This window comes from Mauremys mutica, chromosome 22, assembly GCF_020497125.1.
Source record: "Mauremys mutica isolate MM-2020 ecotype Southern chromosome 22, ASM2049712v1, whole genome shotgun sequence".
In the NCBI taxonomy this organism is placed as follows: Eukaryota; Metazoa; Chordata; order Testudines; family Geoemydidae; genus Mauremys; species Mauremys mutica.
Window position 1 is genome coordinate 17,604,114 of NC_059093.1, and position 19,556 is coordinate 17,623,669.

Consider the following 19,556-nt stretch of genomic DNA (forward strand, 5'->3'; position numbering starts at 1 on the left):
TAGGGAGAGCCCGAGGAAATGAGCCCAGAGGTAGGTGTGGTGAGGGGAGACTGGCAGGGCCTGGGGGGGTGAAGATAAGGAGCTTGGCTTTGATGCAGTAAAGGACAGGAACGTGGAGAAGGGGGCGCTGTGTGGGAGCCGTGGCTGAGTGGGACAGTCCTGTAGCGTTCAGCACAGACAGGCAGGGTTGCAGAGCTGTGGAATCATCTCCCAAGGGAAGTCCTGGAAACCGCATCCCTCGGGACCCGTAGCCACAGGCTGGATGCCCCCCTCAGAAGTGCCGTATGGAGCAGTCCTGCATTGGCTAGCTGAGCTTACTGGCCTTTTCCATCTCTAGCACGCCGATCCTCTGCATGAGCAAGGGCCAGGGCCGGCTGCGATGGGAACGCAGCAGCTGGTGCCCGAGTGCGGAACACTTGCGCCGACGGACAAATAGACATGGAGCTGCCAGAGTGAAAAGCCCAGGAGGATGCAGAAAGGCTGGAGCAATGAGGAGAGGAGGGAGGACACAGAAGGAGAAAGGGGTCCTCAGAGCATAGAGAGACCAGGGACCACCTTTGCTTCTCTGGGGATTCACAGGCCAGTGCCTCTGCTGGACTGATTTTACCAACCGCCCTATTTTTTGCTCCCTGCCTGTCACCAGTTTCTCTCCTCCACTAGGGGGAGCTGCTGTTGTCACCACAAAACCCCTCTGACGACTCCATTCCTACTGCCTGTCCCCAGGCAGAGACCCTGCTTCCAACAGCCCTTTCTTGTGAGTGTGAAGGTCTGTGGGGGTAGGCGGTGTGTGCCTGTGTGCATACACGTATATACGTCGGGGTGTGTGTAGGTTTTAGCACCAAAAGTATCCTACAAGGTAATGGCAGTTTTCTGGCTTACGGACAGATTTCCCCCATGCAGTCAATGGAATGGCAAACCCACCTTTGATAATGACAGGGTTAGCACCACCCCAAAGCGACCGATCGAAGCCACAGTCACACTGCGTTCTAGGCTGGGATTTCCAAGGCAGCCGAGGCCAGATGCCTGCCTGCCCTCCCTCCCCTGACTCCATTAGAGCGATCAGCTGCTATTAATATCCTTGATCACAAAAGGCCATTGATGGGCTCTGGCAGAGTCACACTTCAGTAGCTCCGTTCTTTTACCTCTGGGATGCCCGAGCCGCTAGCACCCTAGTGCTGGGTGATGGCCCGTTTACCGCAAAGGCTCTCTCATGCGGGGTCTCTTTAGCTGCTCCTGTGCAGCACTCATGCATGTAAGGCTGCTAGGGCTTGCAGTGTGACAGGCTTGGTTCCAGAGCACTCAGCTCCGTGTCTCTGTTTCCTCTGAACTGGTTGGTGAGGTTGGGCCACTTCCCATCTGACTGGGTCTTATGTGAGGCAGCACTGGGTTAATCCCCCGCACCTCCACCCCGGCAGGGGCCTTTCCAGCTGGGAATTGCAGATTCAGGCCTGGCCAGGCTGGATTAGCTCTGTGTGCTCTGCTCGGGGCTTCCCCCTCTCCTGCCCCTGCCCTGCAGAGATTGCGCCGACTGCCACATCACTTCCCCGGGCAGCCATAAAAGCCCTTTGGGACTTGGGCCCTGTGTGCCGTGCTGCCTCTCCTCTCCCTCCGCACTGGGCCCCCACAGCGGAGATCGGAAGCTGCTTGTGCCTCCTCCGCAGACCTGTCGCCTCATGGGCCGGGCGCTCTGGTATTCATCCCCACTTGCAGCCCCTGCTGTTGTTGACCTCCTGGGCATGCACCAGGCCTCTCTCTCTCCCCCCCCCCCCAGGCTCTTTGGGAGCAGGGGAGGACATTTAGGGGGTCCTTGGGGTGGCAGAAGAGCATCTGATTGCAATTGCTGATGCTGGGGGGCGGAGGTTCCATCCTATTAGGTTGTCACTCTAAGTGCACATGGACACTGCTGGGGCATCATAAACTGCGTAAATAAATCAGAACCAGGCCCTGATTTCCAGCCTGACCCCAGTCTTGTTAGAGATCATAGAATCATAGAATCTCAGGGTTGGAAGGGACCTCAGGAGGTCATCTAGTCCAACCCCCTGCTCAAAGCAGGACCAAACCCAACTAAATCATCCCAGATCAAAGCAGGCTCAATGGCTTGTTAGCCATCCTGCTGCTCTCAGGCACATTGCAGGCCATTGGGGGGATGGATGCTGCTTGGCTCCTCAGTGCCCTGCCTTTCTGTGCTCTGTGTGCAGAGGGCGCCCTTTCTCCACCTTCTTTTATCTGAGTCTTAATTGTGCTGGGCTCCTTCCCTCTGGATCTCTGGATGCAGTTAACAAGTCTCCTTCCACGGGCGTCCCCTGCAGCTGATCATTGATTGCAGCCACCCAGCACATGTTGCCTTAGGGGAAGTCCGCCGGAACTCACAACAATTTCTCCGTTATCTCCCTCAGAATCCTCTCCATCTCCTTACAGGAAATAGACTCTGGGCTCCAATTCTGAAATATCCTGAACAGAGAGAGAGGGGGGAAAAACTTCTTAGCAAAGAATGTGGCCCAGGGGTCAGCTGGCTACGCAACCAATGGAAAAGTTTTCAATCTCATCTCTAAGAATCATAGAACAGTAGCCGACGAAGGGAGACCCTTGAATTCTCCCGTTAGACCCCGTGGCTTTTTCTCCCGCTGCCAGGATGTCACTTTAAAAGAAGAGAATCTCTTAAATGAATTTCTTTGTACATGTGGATTTGATCAGGCAAGGTGTAAAACCTCACCTGCTTTCTGATCCCAGTGGTTGAAAGCAGCCCATGAGGAGCCCAGCCAGCCAGGGACAAGGGAATTTTGGCAAAATTGCCAACAAAAATGTGCAGTGGTCTGATCCTGTCTCTTTAGACTTCCTGCTGAGTGTTTTACCCACAGGAGTGGGGTTTCTCCCTTCTCTCTCCTGTTCTGCTTGCCCTCATTCTTCCCAGGAGAAATCATCCCATTGTAATTTGTAGGAGATGGGAGGGGGGTATTAGTTTAATAGCATAAACAGTAATCCAGCCCAACCTCTCATCGCATTCAGGTTGTAAACCCTCCCTCCCGCAGTACGCAATGAGAACTTGTAGCAAACTGTCCCCGTTTGCAGGGCAAGTCCTATCGCACACTCAATTAACCTCCCCAGGGCCCTTGATATAACTGACTTTGCAGCAGGCGTGAGGAACGAACGAGAGATTTCTACGCTGCTTGAGAATGATGAACCCATCAATAATAGCACATTGCTTGCTCCCCAGACCTGAGGCTGGGCCTGGGAGCTTACTAATTAAATATCTCTCTTCACATTTGTAAGTGCCCAGGTTAATAGCATTAAATGGTTGGTGAGTTTCATTAATGTGCCCGCAATGTAGTAGCTGTGCAGGTCCCAGGGTATGAGAGAGACAAGGGGGTGATAGCTTGTATTGGACCCACTTCTGTTGGTGAGAGAGACCAGCTGCGGAGCCGCACCCAGCTCGTCTTCAGAGTTATGTTGTGTCGTTTAGCAGAAGTAGTTAAGTAACTGCTCATCTCTCCCACCTTCTATTGAGCTGTGACACTCCCGTACCCGAAGCAGAGCTCTGCATAGTTCGAAAGCGTGTCTCTCTCACCAGGAGAAGATACTCCCTACCCCGCCATGTCTCATTAAAGAGGTAGGTATTTTAGCCTTGGACAAACTGGCTTGGAAACGTGGGTGATGGGATGTGGTGGGATCTGCGGGGGGCACTCGCCTTTTTCGGTAGAAGAAACAAACAAGCCTTTGTGAGCGGCTCCACCAGCTGTAGGCTTTGCATCCAGTTATGCGCCATGCCCCTGACAGCAGGAAGGTTAGATGTGGCAGCATGAATACAGGTGTCCCTGGAGACTGCTGGCAACATGGACCCAAAGAGCACTGAATGGGCTGATGTGCCAGTTGATGGGGGTTCCTATGTGAAATGAGATTCAGGTACCGAGTCCAAATAAACCCAGATCTGAGCCTCGGTCCTCCCACCCTTCACCCTAGATACCCTCTTTCCAACAGGCCCAGACGCTTCTTAGGGTACCTGCCATGGGCCAGTGGCCTTGCCTTCCACATCTATCCAGATGTCTTTGGACCCCCTCTCCTTGCCTGAGCTCTTCCGGATACTGGGCTGGCCACTCCTTCAGCCTCTGTCTTTGAAGGAGATGGCAAGGAGAGCCTGGCCTCTCCCCTAAGTCCTCTGGCTCTTCTGGCAGCCTCGCCCCCACACCCTGCAGCAGTGAGGTGGAGGCTGCTGAATGGGGGATGTGGCCTGCTGCCCAGAAGATGCCAGGGGGCTTGAGGGGGGTGTCTTACCTTGCTGCCTCCCAATGATAGAAGATGGAGGAGAAAGCCAGCCAGCCCCCTCCAGCCCACCTAATGAGGCACATTGAGAGACGGCTGGAGGCTTCTTCTTGTTAAAATAAACTCAGTAGCCCAAGCTGGAGAGCTGGGAGGGCTTTGGAGACCCTGGAACCTCTGGAGACCTGGAGTTTGGCTAAGCAGGCCCAGTGCCTGAGGCTGCATGGCAGCCTGAAAGCTGGTGCCGTGAGGGATGAAAGGAAGGGGGGGGATCTGGTACAGGTTTGCCATTTGTGCTCCACTGATGGGTTCCCACGGGCGGTGGGACATGGCTGACAGTGCTGGCTTTAGAACGAGGGCCCTGGTGAGATGAAAGGACGACCTTGTGACAGCTGTTCCCAGATGTGGCAGTGGATCCCAGAGAAAGGCTCTGTGTGTGTGTTGTTGTTCCAGCACAAAGGCATGATGTTCAGTAAAGGCGGCTCACATCCAACTGCCACCAGCCACGTTAAAGCATTAGGAAATTCACAGCGCCTATGGGAATCATGATCTTCATGTGACCCCACCCCTGTGCCATCCATCTCAAACATAAGCAAACATACCGCGACAACCTTAACCACCCCCGTAGTGAGGCCAGCCTCCAGACTTCAAGTCTTTGTTCCTTTCATACCTGCAGTCTTGTTTTAAAATGACTGTTTTCACAATTAAGGATTTCCATAAAATCATAGAATATCAGGGTTGGAGGGGACCTCAGGAGGTCATCTAGTCCCACCACCTGCTCAGAGCAGAACCAATCCCCAACTAAATCATCCCAGCCAGGGCTTTGTCAAGCCTGACCTTAAAAACCTCTAAGGAAGGAGATTCCACCACCTCCTTAGGTAACCCATTCCAGTGCTTCACCACCCTCCTAGTGAAAAAGTTTTTCCTAATATCCAACCTAAACCTCTCCCTCTGCAACTTGAGACCATTGCTCCTTGTTCTGTCATCAGGTACCACTGAGAACAGTCTAGATCCATCCTCTTTGGAACCCCCTTTCAGATAGTTGAAAACAGCTACCAAATCCTCCCTCATTCTTCTCTTCTGCAGACTAAATATCCCAGTTCCCTCAGCCTCCCCTCGTAAATCATGTGCTCCAGCCCCCTAATAATTTTTGTTGCCCTCCACTGGACTCTTTCCAAGTTTTCCACATCCTTCTTATAGTGTGGGGCCCAAAACTGGATACAGTACTCCAGAGGAGGCCTCACCGATGCCGAATAGAGGGGAACGATCACGTCCCTCAATCTGCTGGCAATGCCCCTACTTATACAGCCCAAAATGCCATTAGCTTTCTTGGCAACAAGGGCACGCTGTTGACGCATATCTAGCTTCTCGTCCACTGTAACCCCTAGGTCCTTTTCTGCAGAACTGCTGCCTAGCCGCTCGGTCCCTAGTCTGTAGCAGTGCATGGGATTCTTCCGTCCTAAGTGCAGGACTCTGCACTTGTCCTTGTTGAACCTCATCAGATTTCCTTTGGCCCAATCCTCTAATTTGTCTAGGTCCCTCTGTATCCTATCCCAACCCTCCAGCGTGTCTACCACTCCTCCCAGTTTAGTATCGTCTGCAAATTTGCCGAGGATGCAGTCCACGCCATGATCATGGGTAAAACTTTCCAGCGTACCCAAGTGACTTAGGAGCTGAAGTCCCATTAACTGTCAATGACAATTAGACTCTTTCATGCCCGAGTCACTTTTGAAAATGAGACTTCAGCCCTTAGTCATTTAGACACTTTAGAAAATTGTGGCCCATGCCTCCAGTGCTATTTCCTAGATTCATAGAGGATCCATTGGGCTTATCTAGTCTGAACCCCGGTAGAACACGGGCTAGAGAACTTCACCCAATGACCTCTACATCAAGTCCATAAGACCTGGTTGAGCTTGATGGCTCTACTAATGGTTTTGGATATTTATGGGTCTAGTAATTTTTCAGAGGGGCATTTGGCTCTGTGCAACACAGAAATCTGCTCCCTGCCCAGCAGGACTTAGAAGTGCTAAAAAGCTAACGCCCTGGGTTCTGGAACCGTCATCCAAGAATTTCTCCCACTCCTCGAGGCAACTCAGCTCCATCCTAGTAATTATGAATGTTAGAGAAATATGGCTGTGATTTATGCAAATCCAATAAGGGCTCCCTAATGCCTTTTAGATCTGAATCAGGATGATGTTGAGATGTGTTTTTTCAGGCTGAACGGTGCCCATCTAACATTAATCCCCTGCAACAATCCCCTGGTGTGCTTTCAAAGATTCACATACATAACAACCCTATTCATGAGGGATAGTCAGGAGAGGATAGATTATGCTGGAGCAAGTTGGGGCTCTTCTGATTAGAATTTAAAAGTCAGGAAAGTCTGTTGTTAACTATGCTAATTAGCTGCCTCTTTTTCTTGATCCAAATTCTACAAAGCAGCCTAAAGTTCTCCCAGGCCTGTGTGATGTCTAATGAGGGGATATTTGTGTTTTTGAATTAAGAAGTTAGCATGCTACAGTAAGCATTTTACAAAACAAATCAACAATTACCATGCTACGGTGTTTGACCTCACTGTGGCATCTGCAGTGTTCCCTATACACCTCTACCTCGATATAACGCTGTCCTTGGGAGCCAAAAAATCTTACCACGTTATAGGTGAAACCGCGTTATATTGAACTTGCTTTGATCCACCGGAGTGCGCAGCCCCTGCCCCCCCGGAGCGCTGCTTTACCGCGTTATATCCAAATTCGTGTTAGATCAGGTAGCGGTGTATTTTGAAGGAGAAATACTGCCACATATTTAACTGCCACAGGTGGGATAGATTTTTGTATTGCATTTGGGATATACAAATATAGAAACATTTAGGGGATGATCAGAACTTGCTGAATATTCTATCAGAGAACAGAAGTAAAAGGAACAGGGAGTTATATTATATTTTAAGATGCTAAGAAACCATGACTACCAAATTTGATCTGTCTTCTACAAATCAATCATATTTAACACAGGAATTAGAAGTGACAATAGAAGACTTTCCCTTACATTCAGCTAATCTGCATTACAGATTTCAATACCAAATACTAGCAATAGTTTAGGCAGCAGATTTGATTGGCTGGAACACAACACAGGTATCTCTTGAGTACGGCAATGGAGTTACCGCTTAGTAACGTCTCAAGACACGTAAATCTAGGCCCCTAGTTTAGCAAAACTTTGTCACCTGGGGTTGTTATGGTGCTTTTGCTCTCAGCAAGTTACAGTAAGGTTGACTCCATTTTCCCATCTCGGTAATGTGGCCTTTGTCGGTACAGTCAATAGACTGCAGATAACCTTCGATCCACCATAGACATCAAGTTCTGTATCCTAACCCTGTGCCAGAGACTTGGTCCTGTGGGTTGTTTCCAGAATGTACAAAAAAGGGTTAAACATAGAGGGTGAAATCTTGGCCCAATGACAAAATGCCCATTGACTAGGGGTTTTCTCCGAGTCCTTTGCCAACTTGGGGTGTATGAAATGGTGGCTCAATGTCCAGAACAGCAGCTGCCTAGACAATATATGTGTCGAGGTGACTGATAATCACATAGGAGCATTTTTAATGTAGATCTGGCTTCATTTTGTTCAAAACTGGAGGGAAATGATCAAGTCTGTGCAGTGTGAAGTTGCAGATAGAGACTTCAGAGGGCTGTTGAATTGGTTTCTGCCACTGATTACCCATAAGAGGAATTTGAAACTTCTGGAGTCGGTGTTTGGAACGTGGGATATATACGCACAAGAGTTCTCAGTGAAGAAACTCTGCCATGGTGATAGCTTGTGTGGGCTCAGTGCCTGTTGAAGTGTTTCTACTAAATGCTGTTCCTTGATCAGCAAATGATCTAGGGTGTTTCTGACTTGTAGGCACATAGAGAAGTCCCTGAAGGCAGACTACAACTGATTGTGAGCTGGTTTAGGCCCCGGAAAAAGTCTCCAATGGTCACCAGACTTTGGGCCCATCCCACCTTGTAACACAAATGACTTCCTGACCAGGAGGGGAACCTGGTACCTGGCATCTTGGAAAGTCAATGAGAATGTTGGCACTGGACCAGGTATCTGATTACCTCCTTCCATAGTTAGAGAGTGCTCTCTTGGTCAGGGTGTTGTCTGGTCTCCTGAGGGAGCAAAGTGTCTTTGCCAGACACCAGGTTGGAAGGACTAGAAGAAGGGGAGCGTAGAAGAAGGTTCAGAGCGTTGCCATGTGGGACTCCAATTTTGGAGTTTCTGTAAAATAGAACCAGCTTCACACATACCAAGTGACAATGTTCCAGTTATGGAATTCCCGCTTGGGAAGGCCAATACCTCCTTAGGTTTTCTGTCTTTGGAGCCTCAGTAAACTAATTCCTGTCTCTCGTCATTCCTTTTAAAACTTCTGCCTCTTCTCTCTCGCTCTGTTTTATACCAAGTAGCTAAAGGTGCTGGCAGGACTTGTAGGCAGAGCAGCACTCAGGAATGCCCCTCCCTTTGGACTGAGTTGACTCAGTCAAACAGAGGGAACGGTGAGCTGTATCCCTCGAGGGCTTAGCGTTAAGCTGGGTCAAAGGGGCTGTGCATTTAGCAATATTAGTTTAGGTGGAAAACGCTGATGTCTCTTTTTATGGGATGGATAAAATCTCATCTGATGAACTTAGTGCTCTCCAAGCCCTGAGAGTGATGCTAGCCCACGCTGTATGTAAAATCCGCCTCAGGAAGGAGCCGGCCAGTGTTGCTGGAAAAAACTTTCCATGGAGCTAGATGGTAGGAATCCTAGTTGCGGGTTTCCAGGATTTTTGACATCTGCCCAGGTGCCGTGTGCCTGATTCAGCTGAGGAGCCAGGCAGTGATGTACGGAATACCCAAGGGAAGGGGCAATGGGTGGCAGTCGGATTACATGGTGGGCCTCCACGACAGGGTGTCAATTTAACTGAGCGACAGAGTTTATGTTAATGCTCTTCATATTCTTCATTTCCTGCAAGTCCATCTTCCCCCTTAGTGTGCCTGTTGTCAGCATATGCCAGAGCCTCTGCTCACTGCTCGCTCCTGGAGAAGCTTAGAAACAATCCCGAAGCAGCACTTTTGTAGGGCCTGTAGTGTCGTGGGCTGTGCTGCCAGAGAGGCAGCAGCTTAGCTAGCGTACGCTCACAGATGCCGGTCCCACACTGGCTCTGTCATAGTCCTGGACTATGGAACTAAAGGGAGCAGAGACACGTTGGCTTGTGCTCCACAAACAGAGCAGGAAAAAGATCAATGTCGGTCAAGTGGGAAAGGATGAGAGCAAGAGAGAGAAAAAGGCTCCTAGGAGACAGTTCCCTTATACTATGACTCAATTAAAGAAGCCTCTGAAAAGGTCTGTGGGTGCCTCTCCTTTAATTAGTGGTGTCTTAAACCACAGAATTTTCGGCTTGCTAATTTGTGCTCCGGAGGCCAGCAGCAGTGGGAGTCCAGGAAGAGTCTGAGTGGGTGAACAGGCCGGGCGTATGTAGAGGTGTAAGCTAGCCAGGTGAGAACAGAAGCTCTCTGGCGCCTTCTGTAGGTGAAATGAGAGAACTGAAGGGTGCATCCTACCTGCTGCCAGGTATAATTTGCCTGCACTTCAGAGGAGTCCCATGAAGTGCCCAGCGGCACCGTCTGGAATTTCCCTGTGTCCCACTAACCAGGCTGTGTAGCTGCAGATGTATGCGAGGGTGAGAATTCCTGGTGCTTGTTCAGAGGGAAGCGGAACCATCCTGAGCTGGAAGCTGGGCCCAACATGGCAAGTAGGAAGAGTGGTGATTTCGTGTGGAGTCCAAGTTTGGCTCTGGCAAACGACGCTCTGATTAAGCACCTTGGACTCCATCGGCCAATCGGACGGGACCTGGCAGTGGGAGCTGAGCTGAGCAGGGAAGTGGTAGCAGCAAACTGGAGGGGAACGGTCCACGGGTTGCTGCGGGCCAGAGAAGACCAGATGGAGCCAGTATCAGCAGGCTGGAGCCCATCCCGCTCTGCTCCTGGGGACACTTGCCTGAGGTGGGATTGGATGGAGTGGTGGGGGAGGGCTCCCACTCTCCCCCAACGCAGCAGGGTGCTTCAGAGTTAATTCCTAGAGCGGCAGTGTGAATGGGGTTCCAGATGGGGCCAAAGGCCCCACTGCAGCAGGGACCTCAGACACCCTGTTGAACCTGTCCCTTGCTGCTATTGAAGGTCACTTAGCACGACCTGAGCAGTGAGGAGGAAGCTGCAGAAAGGGGTCCCGGAGGCAGCCAAACACCTTACTTTGTTTCTATTTTAAACGCATTAAAGCAGCCAGCATGTTCGCTGGCTGCTGAACAATTAAATTACACACCCGACTGGGCGGCCACTCAGCACGGCTTTGACACAGTCAAGGTCCAGCGAGCCGAGGAAGCAGCACTTGCGATGCAGGCTGATCAGAACTAGAGATGGGGTCTCTCCCCTGGGGAGGGCCAGGTACATGGCGAGGTTGGTTAGAGATTAAAACATATTTTCCAGAAGTCATTTCCTACTGGCATTAGACAAGCAGCCCTTGCCTGTGCTGATCAGGCCGGCATCTGGGCTGAAGGGTGAGCCTGGGAGTCATTTTTAAATGGATATTTTTGACGCCTCTGTAAGAATTCCTTACCATTCTGAGTGCCACTGGGACACAAGCAAACGACATTGCAGCACATGACAATGCCAAGTAAAGTCACTTGTAGCCTGACTGACTGGCCTTAGCATTAACATATTCTCTAGGAATTAAGTCAGGGCAGGTCTCTGGCCCGTGTCCTACGGGAGGGCAGATTAGCTGGTCACAGTGGTCCCTTCTGGCTAATCTGAGCCTGGTAGGACTTGCTCTGCCCTGGCAAAGTGGAGATTTGGGTCTGTGTGTGTCTGACTGGGGAAGCTCATGATTTTATAGACCTGCTTGTAGTGATCTGGCTCGAGTCACTGCTGCTTTTGACTGGCTTTGGGCGGTGGAACCCAGGCATAGGACCTCTGGCAGCAGCAGGTCTGTGTGGAGGAGGATACAGTGGCACTGCCAGTTGTTTGGTGGGGCCCATTGGTGCCTCCCAGGCCATGAGTCAAATCTGCCCTCCCCGGGTAGAGGCCTCTGTGAAGACAGCAGTCCAAGCATTCCCTGCCCTCCGCAGAGGGAAAGCCCCCAGAGATGCAGCTGCCCCCATTGGCACAGGGAATGCCAGGTGCAAGATACCAATAGAGGCAGACTATGGGAAGCATGGAGGTGCTTAGCAGGTAGGATCTCAGCTGCGTTAGATGTGCACAAGGAGGAAGGATGGAGAACTGTGGCATTGAGGAACACCAAGAGGAGCTGGAAAAACCAATGTGAAATGTGTGTGTGAGCCTAGAAGCCTGCTGTCGGGCCAGGGCCGGCTCCAGACCCCAGCACGCCAAGCACGCGCTTGGGGCGGCGTGCCGCGGGAGGTCCGCTGGTCCCGCGGCTCTGGTGGACCTCCTGCAGGCGTGCCTGCGGAGGGTCCATTGGTCCTGCGGCTTCGGTGGAGCATCCGCAGGCGTGCCTGCGGGAGGTCCACCGGAGCCGCGGGACCAGCGGACCCTCCGCAGGCACATCTGCAGGAGGTCCACCGGAGCCGCGGGACTGGCAACTGCCAGAGTGCCCCCCACGGCATGCTGCCCTGCTTGGGGCAGTGCAATTCCTAGAGCCGCCCCTGTGTCGGGCCCCTCCCTTGACAAGATGAGCGGGGATCAGGCTGAGAAAGTCCCAAGGGAATTTATTAATTCCCCAGGAAGAAACAGCCAACGATTCTGATCAGTGGCTCCATAATGGAGAACCAGGCAGGAAATATGAGGAGGAGGAGGAGGAGGATGAAGCTTATCTTGGAGGATGCTGGGAAATTCATGCTTATTATAGATCATGTGGAAACAACTCATTCCCCGCCCCCAATGAAGGGAGTTTTAGTACAATCAATAATAGCTGCAGGGAAGTAAAGACAGGATTGGCAAGTGCCAAAGAATGGCTGATACTGGAGAACAATTGGTGGCTGTGGTGATGGTACAGACATGTAGGTGCTCTGGATTCACGGAGTGAAGTGTGTCTGCTGTTCAGAGTGGACAGTCACTGTTTATGCAGAAGGGTTATGCTCAGAGCCTGCAGGGCTAACTGGGTGGGCTGTAAACCAGACAGGAAAAGGGCATTAAAGATCATAGAATATCAAGGTTGGAAGGGACCTCAGGAGGTCATCTAGTCCAACCCCCTGCTCAAAGCAGGACCAATCCCCAGACAGATTTTTACCCCAGTTCCCTAAATGTCCCACTTGAGGGCTGAACTCACCACCCTGGGTTTAGCAGGCCAATGCTCAAACCATTGAGCTATCCCTCCCCCCTCTGATCATGTTTAGATCAGATAATCCAGCATACCAAACATACCAACATACCAGCTGAGACTCAAGATGACATCACTCTGCAACAAATTCAATAAATAATAAGACCAGGTGTGTCAGTGGACTTAGGCGCATGTACACAAATGACAGGAGGGTGGGAAGCAAACAAGAGCTAGAAGTGGATCTAAAGGACAGCGACCCTCCCTCTGGGCATGAAACCTGGGTGGGGGGAGAGCAGGGGCATGGAAACAGAGGCAGAGGAGTGAGACTTTCCTTCCAAAGTATCTGCTAAGCCAGCGGATGGTAATGAAATGCTTTTGATAATGATACAAGGGATTTGGCACCGAGGAGGAATTCCAGACAGCATCTGCACCAGGTCTGACAGAGTAAGAGAACCACAGGACACGTGTTAGATTATTAGGGTTGGAAGGGACCTCAGGAGATCATCTAGTCCAACCCCCTGCTCAAAGCAGGACCAATCCCCAAATGGCCCCCTCAAGGATTGAACTCACAACCCTGGGTTTAGTAGGCCAATGCTCAAACCACTGAGCTATCCCTCCCCCAGTTCTCCTGGGGGACTACCTGCGCTAACAGTTGGGCATGTGCCATCAAGAGGTTCTTAGGATCCATGGAGGGCTGCGTTCTGACCCAGAAAGAGGAGGAAGCCACCTTGCCCTTTCCTCCTCACAGTGAGAAGGAGAGAGGACAGAAGACTGTTCCCACCGCTCACTCACCAATACTGTAAAAGCAGCAGAGTGTCCTGTGGCACCTTATAAACTAACAGATGTTTTGCAGCATGAGCTTTCGTGGGTGAATACTCACTTCGTCGGATGCAAGTCAATACCGCAATACCGATACTGGTGCTCAATGCAGTAAGGAATTATTACACAGAATGCCACCGTACATGGATGTTGGGTTTCAGGAGGGAAAATTGGGGGGAATTAAAAAAATCCCATTAAGAAGAAAAGAATCAGGACAGGTAGGAGACCAGCGCGCCTCGGCCTGCGTGTCGCTGTGTCTGAATGCCACTTCCTGTGACTGGTTCAGACTGGGAGCTTGTTGGAGTGGGAACGTATTTTCTTCCATGTTTGTGCAGTGCCACTCGGACAGCGCTGGTCTATGAATTCACCAACCCCCCGAGGAGGGCTTGGGTATGAGCACAGCTGAGTACAATGAAAACTGCCCCAAAGACCCCAAACAAAAGCAGTGTATGGAGTTCCCATACAGAGGAGAGGTGCCTCAGGGTCACAGCAGCTCTGGCTTAATGCTTTCCTGGGTCATCAGGAAGAGGGAGTAGGATGCACAAGAATTAATCTTGCAGATGATGCTAACCTGGGAGTAGCTCAAAACAGGACCAATCCCCAGACAGATTTTTACCCCAGTTCTCTAAATGGCCCCCTCAAGGATTGAGCTCACAACCTTGGGTTTAGTAGGCCAATGCTCAACCACTAAGGTATCCCTCTCTCCCAAGTCCCTAACTGCAGGAGCTCCTTACATCAAGGGCTGGATTCTGGGCTCTGCTAAAGCCACCTTGACTCGCATGAAGGAGTTTACACCAGTGCTGACCCGGCACAGCTCTAGCTTTCTCCAAGGGTGGGCAGGGAGCCCTGACTGGCTCACTTGGATGCAGTGGAGAAGTGGAACCTTTGGATTAGGGTGCTGCATAGCTATAGAAGGTAACATTCATAATGGGCAGTCACCGCTCTCCAATAGGAGTGTGCATGCTGCAGGGTCAGCTCACCTACAGCCTGTGTAAACATCAAACCAGGCTCTTGACCCTGCCATAGTGCTGGGAACGGGCCCACGGTAACACTCACTTCCGTGTACGCATTCCACATGCTCCTGCCCGTAGTATCCGAGAGCCTCACAAACACCCAGGGGCTTCCCAAGGGCTGCTGAGAACTGGGGGTCTTGGGCCATTGATGTGGCCTGAGGTCACTCACCCAACTGCTGTGGCATGTGAGTTTGTTTTCAAGTGCTGCTAGCAAGCCAGGGTGTAAAGCTGTCACAGCTCCCTATACCCCCGCCAGGCTGGTGCCCCTTCAGGTATTAGCAGGTTTGCCTTTTCAGCACTTCCTTGGCTCGGGGATGAACATCCATTCTGTGCAAGTTTCACCCATTGCTGGATATTTAATTATTTGCTCAAAACCTGCGGAGAATGTTGTACTACAAAGGGCCATTTCCATCTCAATCTCTTTCAGTCTGCCTCCCAGACAGCGGCTTTGCTGCAGCAGGATCTCTTAGGCAGGGCTGGCAGCAGAGGAGGAATGAATGAACTGTCTGCTCTCCTGTGCCGATGAATGTCACCATCATCTCTATAGTCGAGCCAGGCAGCATTGCAACCGATTTCATCTTTGCCTCCCTTCATTAAGAGCTCCTCGCTTCCTCTCCATCACTCTTGCCCTTCATTTTAGGGTGAGAGGCTCCGGGAAAACGTTCTCCTTATCGCTGTGAGAACCTGCCATTAGTATGTCTCCTTGCTGGGCGATCTGCCGCTGCCCTCTTGCCACTGAAGGGTGCATCAAAGGCCAATCCATCACTTGGCAGAGCCAGAGCGCGGGGCGGCTCCTCCCCAGGGCCAAAGGGCACAGGAGCTGCGGTGACACGTTTAAAAAGTGATCGCGCTGGTTCGGAGCGGATCAATCAAGGACAGGACCCTCCCGGCTGGAGCTGCTGTCCGCCCCGGTGCCAGGCTCGCTTGGCACAGCCTGCGGCTAAGGCGCACGTGGGGAGATCAGCTGGGGAGCCTGGCATGGGGCTGGGCCAAAAAGGAAGCAGCAGCTCTGCAGGGCAGGGGGTTCCCGTGTGTGCACGGGGAACGGGGCTGCCGCCCTGGCCTCGCTCATTGAGATGCAAATGCCCGTGTGCCCGGGAGGCTCCTCGCCTCGTGCGCAAAGCAGGCGCGGTCTCCAAGCGTGCCCGGGGCGCCAAGCCCCTAGTGCACCCCCGGGGTGTGTGGGATACCCCGGCCCCAGGGGGGGCCAGAGGCAGAACCGCCCCTACCCAGCAGCTCACGCCCCCTGCCCGGCTCCCGAGACTCCTGCCTTGCCCCTGCGCGCTGGGGGGCTGGTCACACACACCCCGGAGCAGGCTCCGGGGCTGGTGCGTGGCCCTGCGGCGAGGAGAACAGACCCCCCCCCCGCCCCGGCCCTGCAGGCGGAGCCCCCGCCCCTCCCCGCGCGCCGCTCCTGCCCGGCAGGTCGGTGTCTCTTTAAGGCGGCGGGGGAGGGCTCAGCCTGACAATGGGCCGGGGCAGCCGAGTTGGAGCAAGTTCCCGGCGCGGCAGCCGCCCGGGCGCGGGCTGAGCGGCTGCGCCTCTGCGGTGGATCCTCGCCGGGAGCCCCCGGGAGCAGCGGATCCTGGTGCGGGAACGGGGCTGGCGGCGAAAGGATGAATTAATCCCCTGCCCCCACCCCCTCCCCCCGGAGTCCCCCCCCTCCAGTGCGCGCCGCCCCCTCCCGCCCGACCCCCGGGACCGATCAGCAGCCCCCGGGCTCCAGATCCTTCCACCCGCCAGTGCGCCTCGCCCCCCCACACGCGCGCCCCTCTGCTGGGTCTCCCGTGCGCCCTTCTTGCCGCCCGGCTCCCGGCGCTGTCTGCGCCCCGCCCGGATCAACGGGGCTGAGGATTTCCCGGCTCGGCTCGCCCTGCCCCTCGGGCTGCGGCCCTGGAAGGACGGGGCCATGCGGCGGCGGCTGCTCTTGCTGCGGAGCCTCCTGTGTCTGGTGCCGGCCCTGGTGGGACCAACTTTCGGTAAGACCCCGCCGGAGCGGCTCGTGCGCCCTGTGTCTGGGGAGGGGCCCGGAGCGCCCGGCCCGCCGGGTGCAGCTCCCCGGCCCGGCCTGAGCACCCTTCAGGCCGCCCTGGGGCTGGGCACCTCTCCCGCGCCCTGAACGCCGCACCCAAAGGTGCCCTGAGTCGGGCTGGTGTCGGCTCCCGGCTGCGCCTCCGGTCTGCGGGCTCCGGGCCAGGCGGGAGGGAAGCCGAGAGCTGCCGCCAGCTCCGGGCAGCGGCTGCAGCGAGTGGGACCCCCCCGCCTCGTGTGCGAGCTGAGTGGGCACAAGCCCTGTGCAGCTGCTCTGTTCCCTGCGTACCGACCCCGGCTCTTGCCTGGCGCCCATCACCGTCTTCTCTGAGCCTGGGCTAGGCTGGATGGGGCCCTGTGCGCAGCACCCGGTGAGCCTGTCAATGCTCAGCTTGTGCAGGTGGGGAAACTGAGTCATGGGGCAATGAAGTGACTTGTCTCAGGTCACGCTGTGGGTCAGTGGCAGTAGAACCAGCTCCCCCCAAGTCCCACCTGCGAGGCCGCCCGTCTGCCCCGGGGAGTTGCCTGTGAGGCCGCCCGTCTGCCCCGGGGAGCTGGCTGTTGTGGCTCTGCCCCTCCCTTGGCCATCGGTACTGAGCACCTTTCCTTCGCTTGGGCTGCTGGCTGTACATTCACCAAGAGGCGGGAGGGTTTGGCTGGTGCGGTGCCATGGGCAATGTGCCCTGCCCCCAGGCAGTCCTGTGCTTCTTTGCTGGCAAGGAGGGAGGGTTGCCAGCGCAGGGCCAGCACTGCCCTAGGGCTGGGTCCTGGTGTGATAAAGGCTCATGTAGGGTGTGGGTCATGCGAGGAGGCCTGGAGTGGTGGAGTCAAGGGAACTCTCTTCTCCTGCTCCCCCACCCCCTGAAATCCGAGCCATTGACACTGAAATGTCCCCACTCCAAGCCTTTGATTTGTTGCCTTTTTTACTGAATTTACCATCACTGGATCATAACCAACCTATTTCCAGTGTCAGCGGCTGCGCTGGCCTTGTCAGTTCTCAGGCTGGAAAAGACTCTGGCTGCCCTCAGCAGTACAGAGGACAGCAGTTCTCCCACTGGCTGCATCTTACCAACAGTGTCACTGCAGCTTGAGTGGCAGCAGCAGCGGGGCTCTGCAGCATTTCTAGGGGGATGTGTGAACTCAGGAGCCAGGAGGTCCCCTTTACACTGTCTCTGCAAGTCCCTCAAGGGGAGCGTGTCTCCTTTTAAAAGAGATGGTACTGAGAGCAAAAGTGACTGAATCCATCCACTAGAGGAAGTAACAAGATCAGTGCCTCCTAGAGCTCATCAGCCAGAAAAGCCCAATTAGTCAAAACGAAAACTTTTCCCCGGGAGCGTCTGGGTTTTGCCAAAGCTTCCTCAGGTCCAGGATGGAGTTTCGGACAGATAGGTAGACGGACCCGCACCCCAGAATAGCCAGGAGTCCAGCCGTTGTGACACTCGCCTGAGCTGAGTTTGCCCAGTTCAGAGCAGGGACTTGATCCTGAGTCTCCTACAGCCGAGCTGAGTGTCCTGACCATTGGGCTAGAGTCTGTCTCTCTGGCTCAATGAATATTTCATTATTTATACCGAGTCGGGGGAAGGGGCGAAATACAGGTTCAGTTCCCTGCTCTGACATGGCCTGTTTTTTGTTCCAACGAAGAAGGAAAACAAATGCTGAAACCTCAACATTTTTTTGCAAAACATAATTATTGTTTTCTGACCAGCCCTAGCTTCAACCCTGTCATTTCTGGGAGCTAGTGCTCCACCAGCACCAGAGGCAAGCCTGAAATGTAGTGCTTGAAACAAAGCTGGAAACCAGGTCATTATTCCAACCAGGGCCAGTCGTTTACCATAAATAGAGGAACATGCAAGGGGGAGGGGATCTGGGGGGATGATGACATTGAGTGACATGAAGTCTAGGCAGGATTCCTCTGCCACCATCCTCCCCATCCCCCACTCCCCCAAGACCCTCAACAATTAAAATGATTTCAGCACGGAGTTAGTCTATGCTCCAGATGTTGCTCTCACTAGTATCAGTGCTTCTATTCTGTGTATGACGAGCCCGAGAGGAGCACTGTTAATCTTGAAGGGTAACGTTCTCTCTATCAAAAAGGCCTGATGAATTCGCTCTAGCATTCAGAGAACAAGCAGTGACTCTCTGGTACAGCTGTATGTATGTGAGCAAACATTCAGGAGTTTGCAGTAGTTCATTAATGTTTGCGTGCAGGAAGCGATCCAAATAGATGGTACAATGACCAGCGCAGAGTCTGTAGGCAAACCTGTTAGAATGAGCTAGCATGCATGTTTATAAAGTCACATCTTAATGTGATGGAACTGGTACATCTTCCTCTGCAACTTCTAGGCTGCTGTATTGTTTGCAAGAGTTTTTGCATGTTTTTTTAGATAAGATATAGGGGAAGACGGGGCTCTCACAACAACAAACATCATGCAGGGAGGTTGTTTGTGAGCATCAAGACACAAGAGTGTCATTCATTATAAATGCTGCCAGTTCTCAATAATCGTTTCTTTCCAAACCAGTCTCCTTTTGAAATCACAGTCCATCCCTTGGCCTCCGAGGTTATTCACTGAGTTACATCTCTGGGTTTGATTGTCCTTGCAGCTCGTTGTATTTATTTATTGATGTCTTCAAAAATACCCCAAGGGAATCTGGTGCTGATGAAAGTGCAGCCTGCAAGCTCTGCCCCAGGTAATTTGTGTAGGCAAGTGCTGTGCACATCCCCTTATGCATTGCCAGTGCACCTCAGTCCTGACCTGTAGCACCCCCCATTGATCTAGACATAGACAACTCTTGCCATGGGCTAGTTGGGCTGGATTATGCAATAGTTTTGGGATGTGGATTATAGGAGTCTAGGATGAGATGATCAAACTTCTGCTCCTAACCACCTCCAGGATCTGATCTTGAGCTTTCTAGCAGTGAACCATTGGGGCCAGATTCTTTCAAAGGAGCTCAGTGCATTGGGTGCAGGTTGGGGGCTGAGCTCTGAAAATCTGACCCTGTGGGCACTAACCCTTGCTGTCCTGCCCAGTACACCCCTCCTAGAGGAGCTGGTTTCTTGTTGTTTGTAAATATCACTGCATTGGGATTGGGATAGCCCTGAATGTTGCAGCTGTTGGTTCAAGACAGTGTCTTCTGTTGGATGCTGGTAGGTTTGTATGGTT

At 53.0% G+C, this 19,556-nt stretch overlaps 1 protein-coding gene across 2 annotated transcripts in view; it reads left to right on the plus strand.

Moving 5' to 3' along the window:
• Positions 1–19,556, plus strand: part of ROBO3 (roundabout guidance receptor 3) — a 190,658-nt gene that overhangs the window by 38,129 nt on the left and 132,973 nt on the right. The window contains exon 1 of one of the 2 annotated variants that reach the window (XM_044997242.1): positions 16,191–16,343. The exons of the other annotated variant lie outside the window; for it this stretch is intronic. Within the exon in view, the coding sequence (XP_044853177.1) occupies positions 16,274–16,343 (70 nt within the window). The 5' untranslated portion in view covers positions 16,191–16,273. Of the gene's footprint in view, positions 1–16,190; positions 16,344–19,556 lie in introns of those variants that run through there. 2 annotated transcript variants of the gene reach the window in all.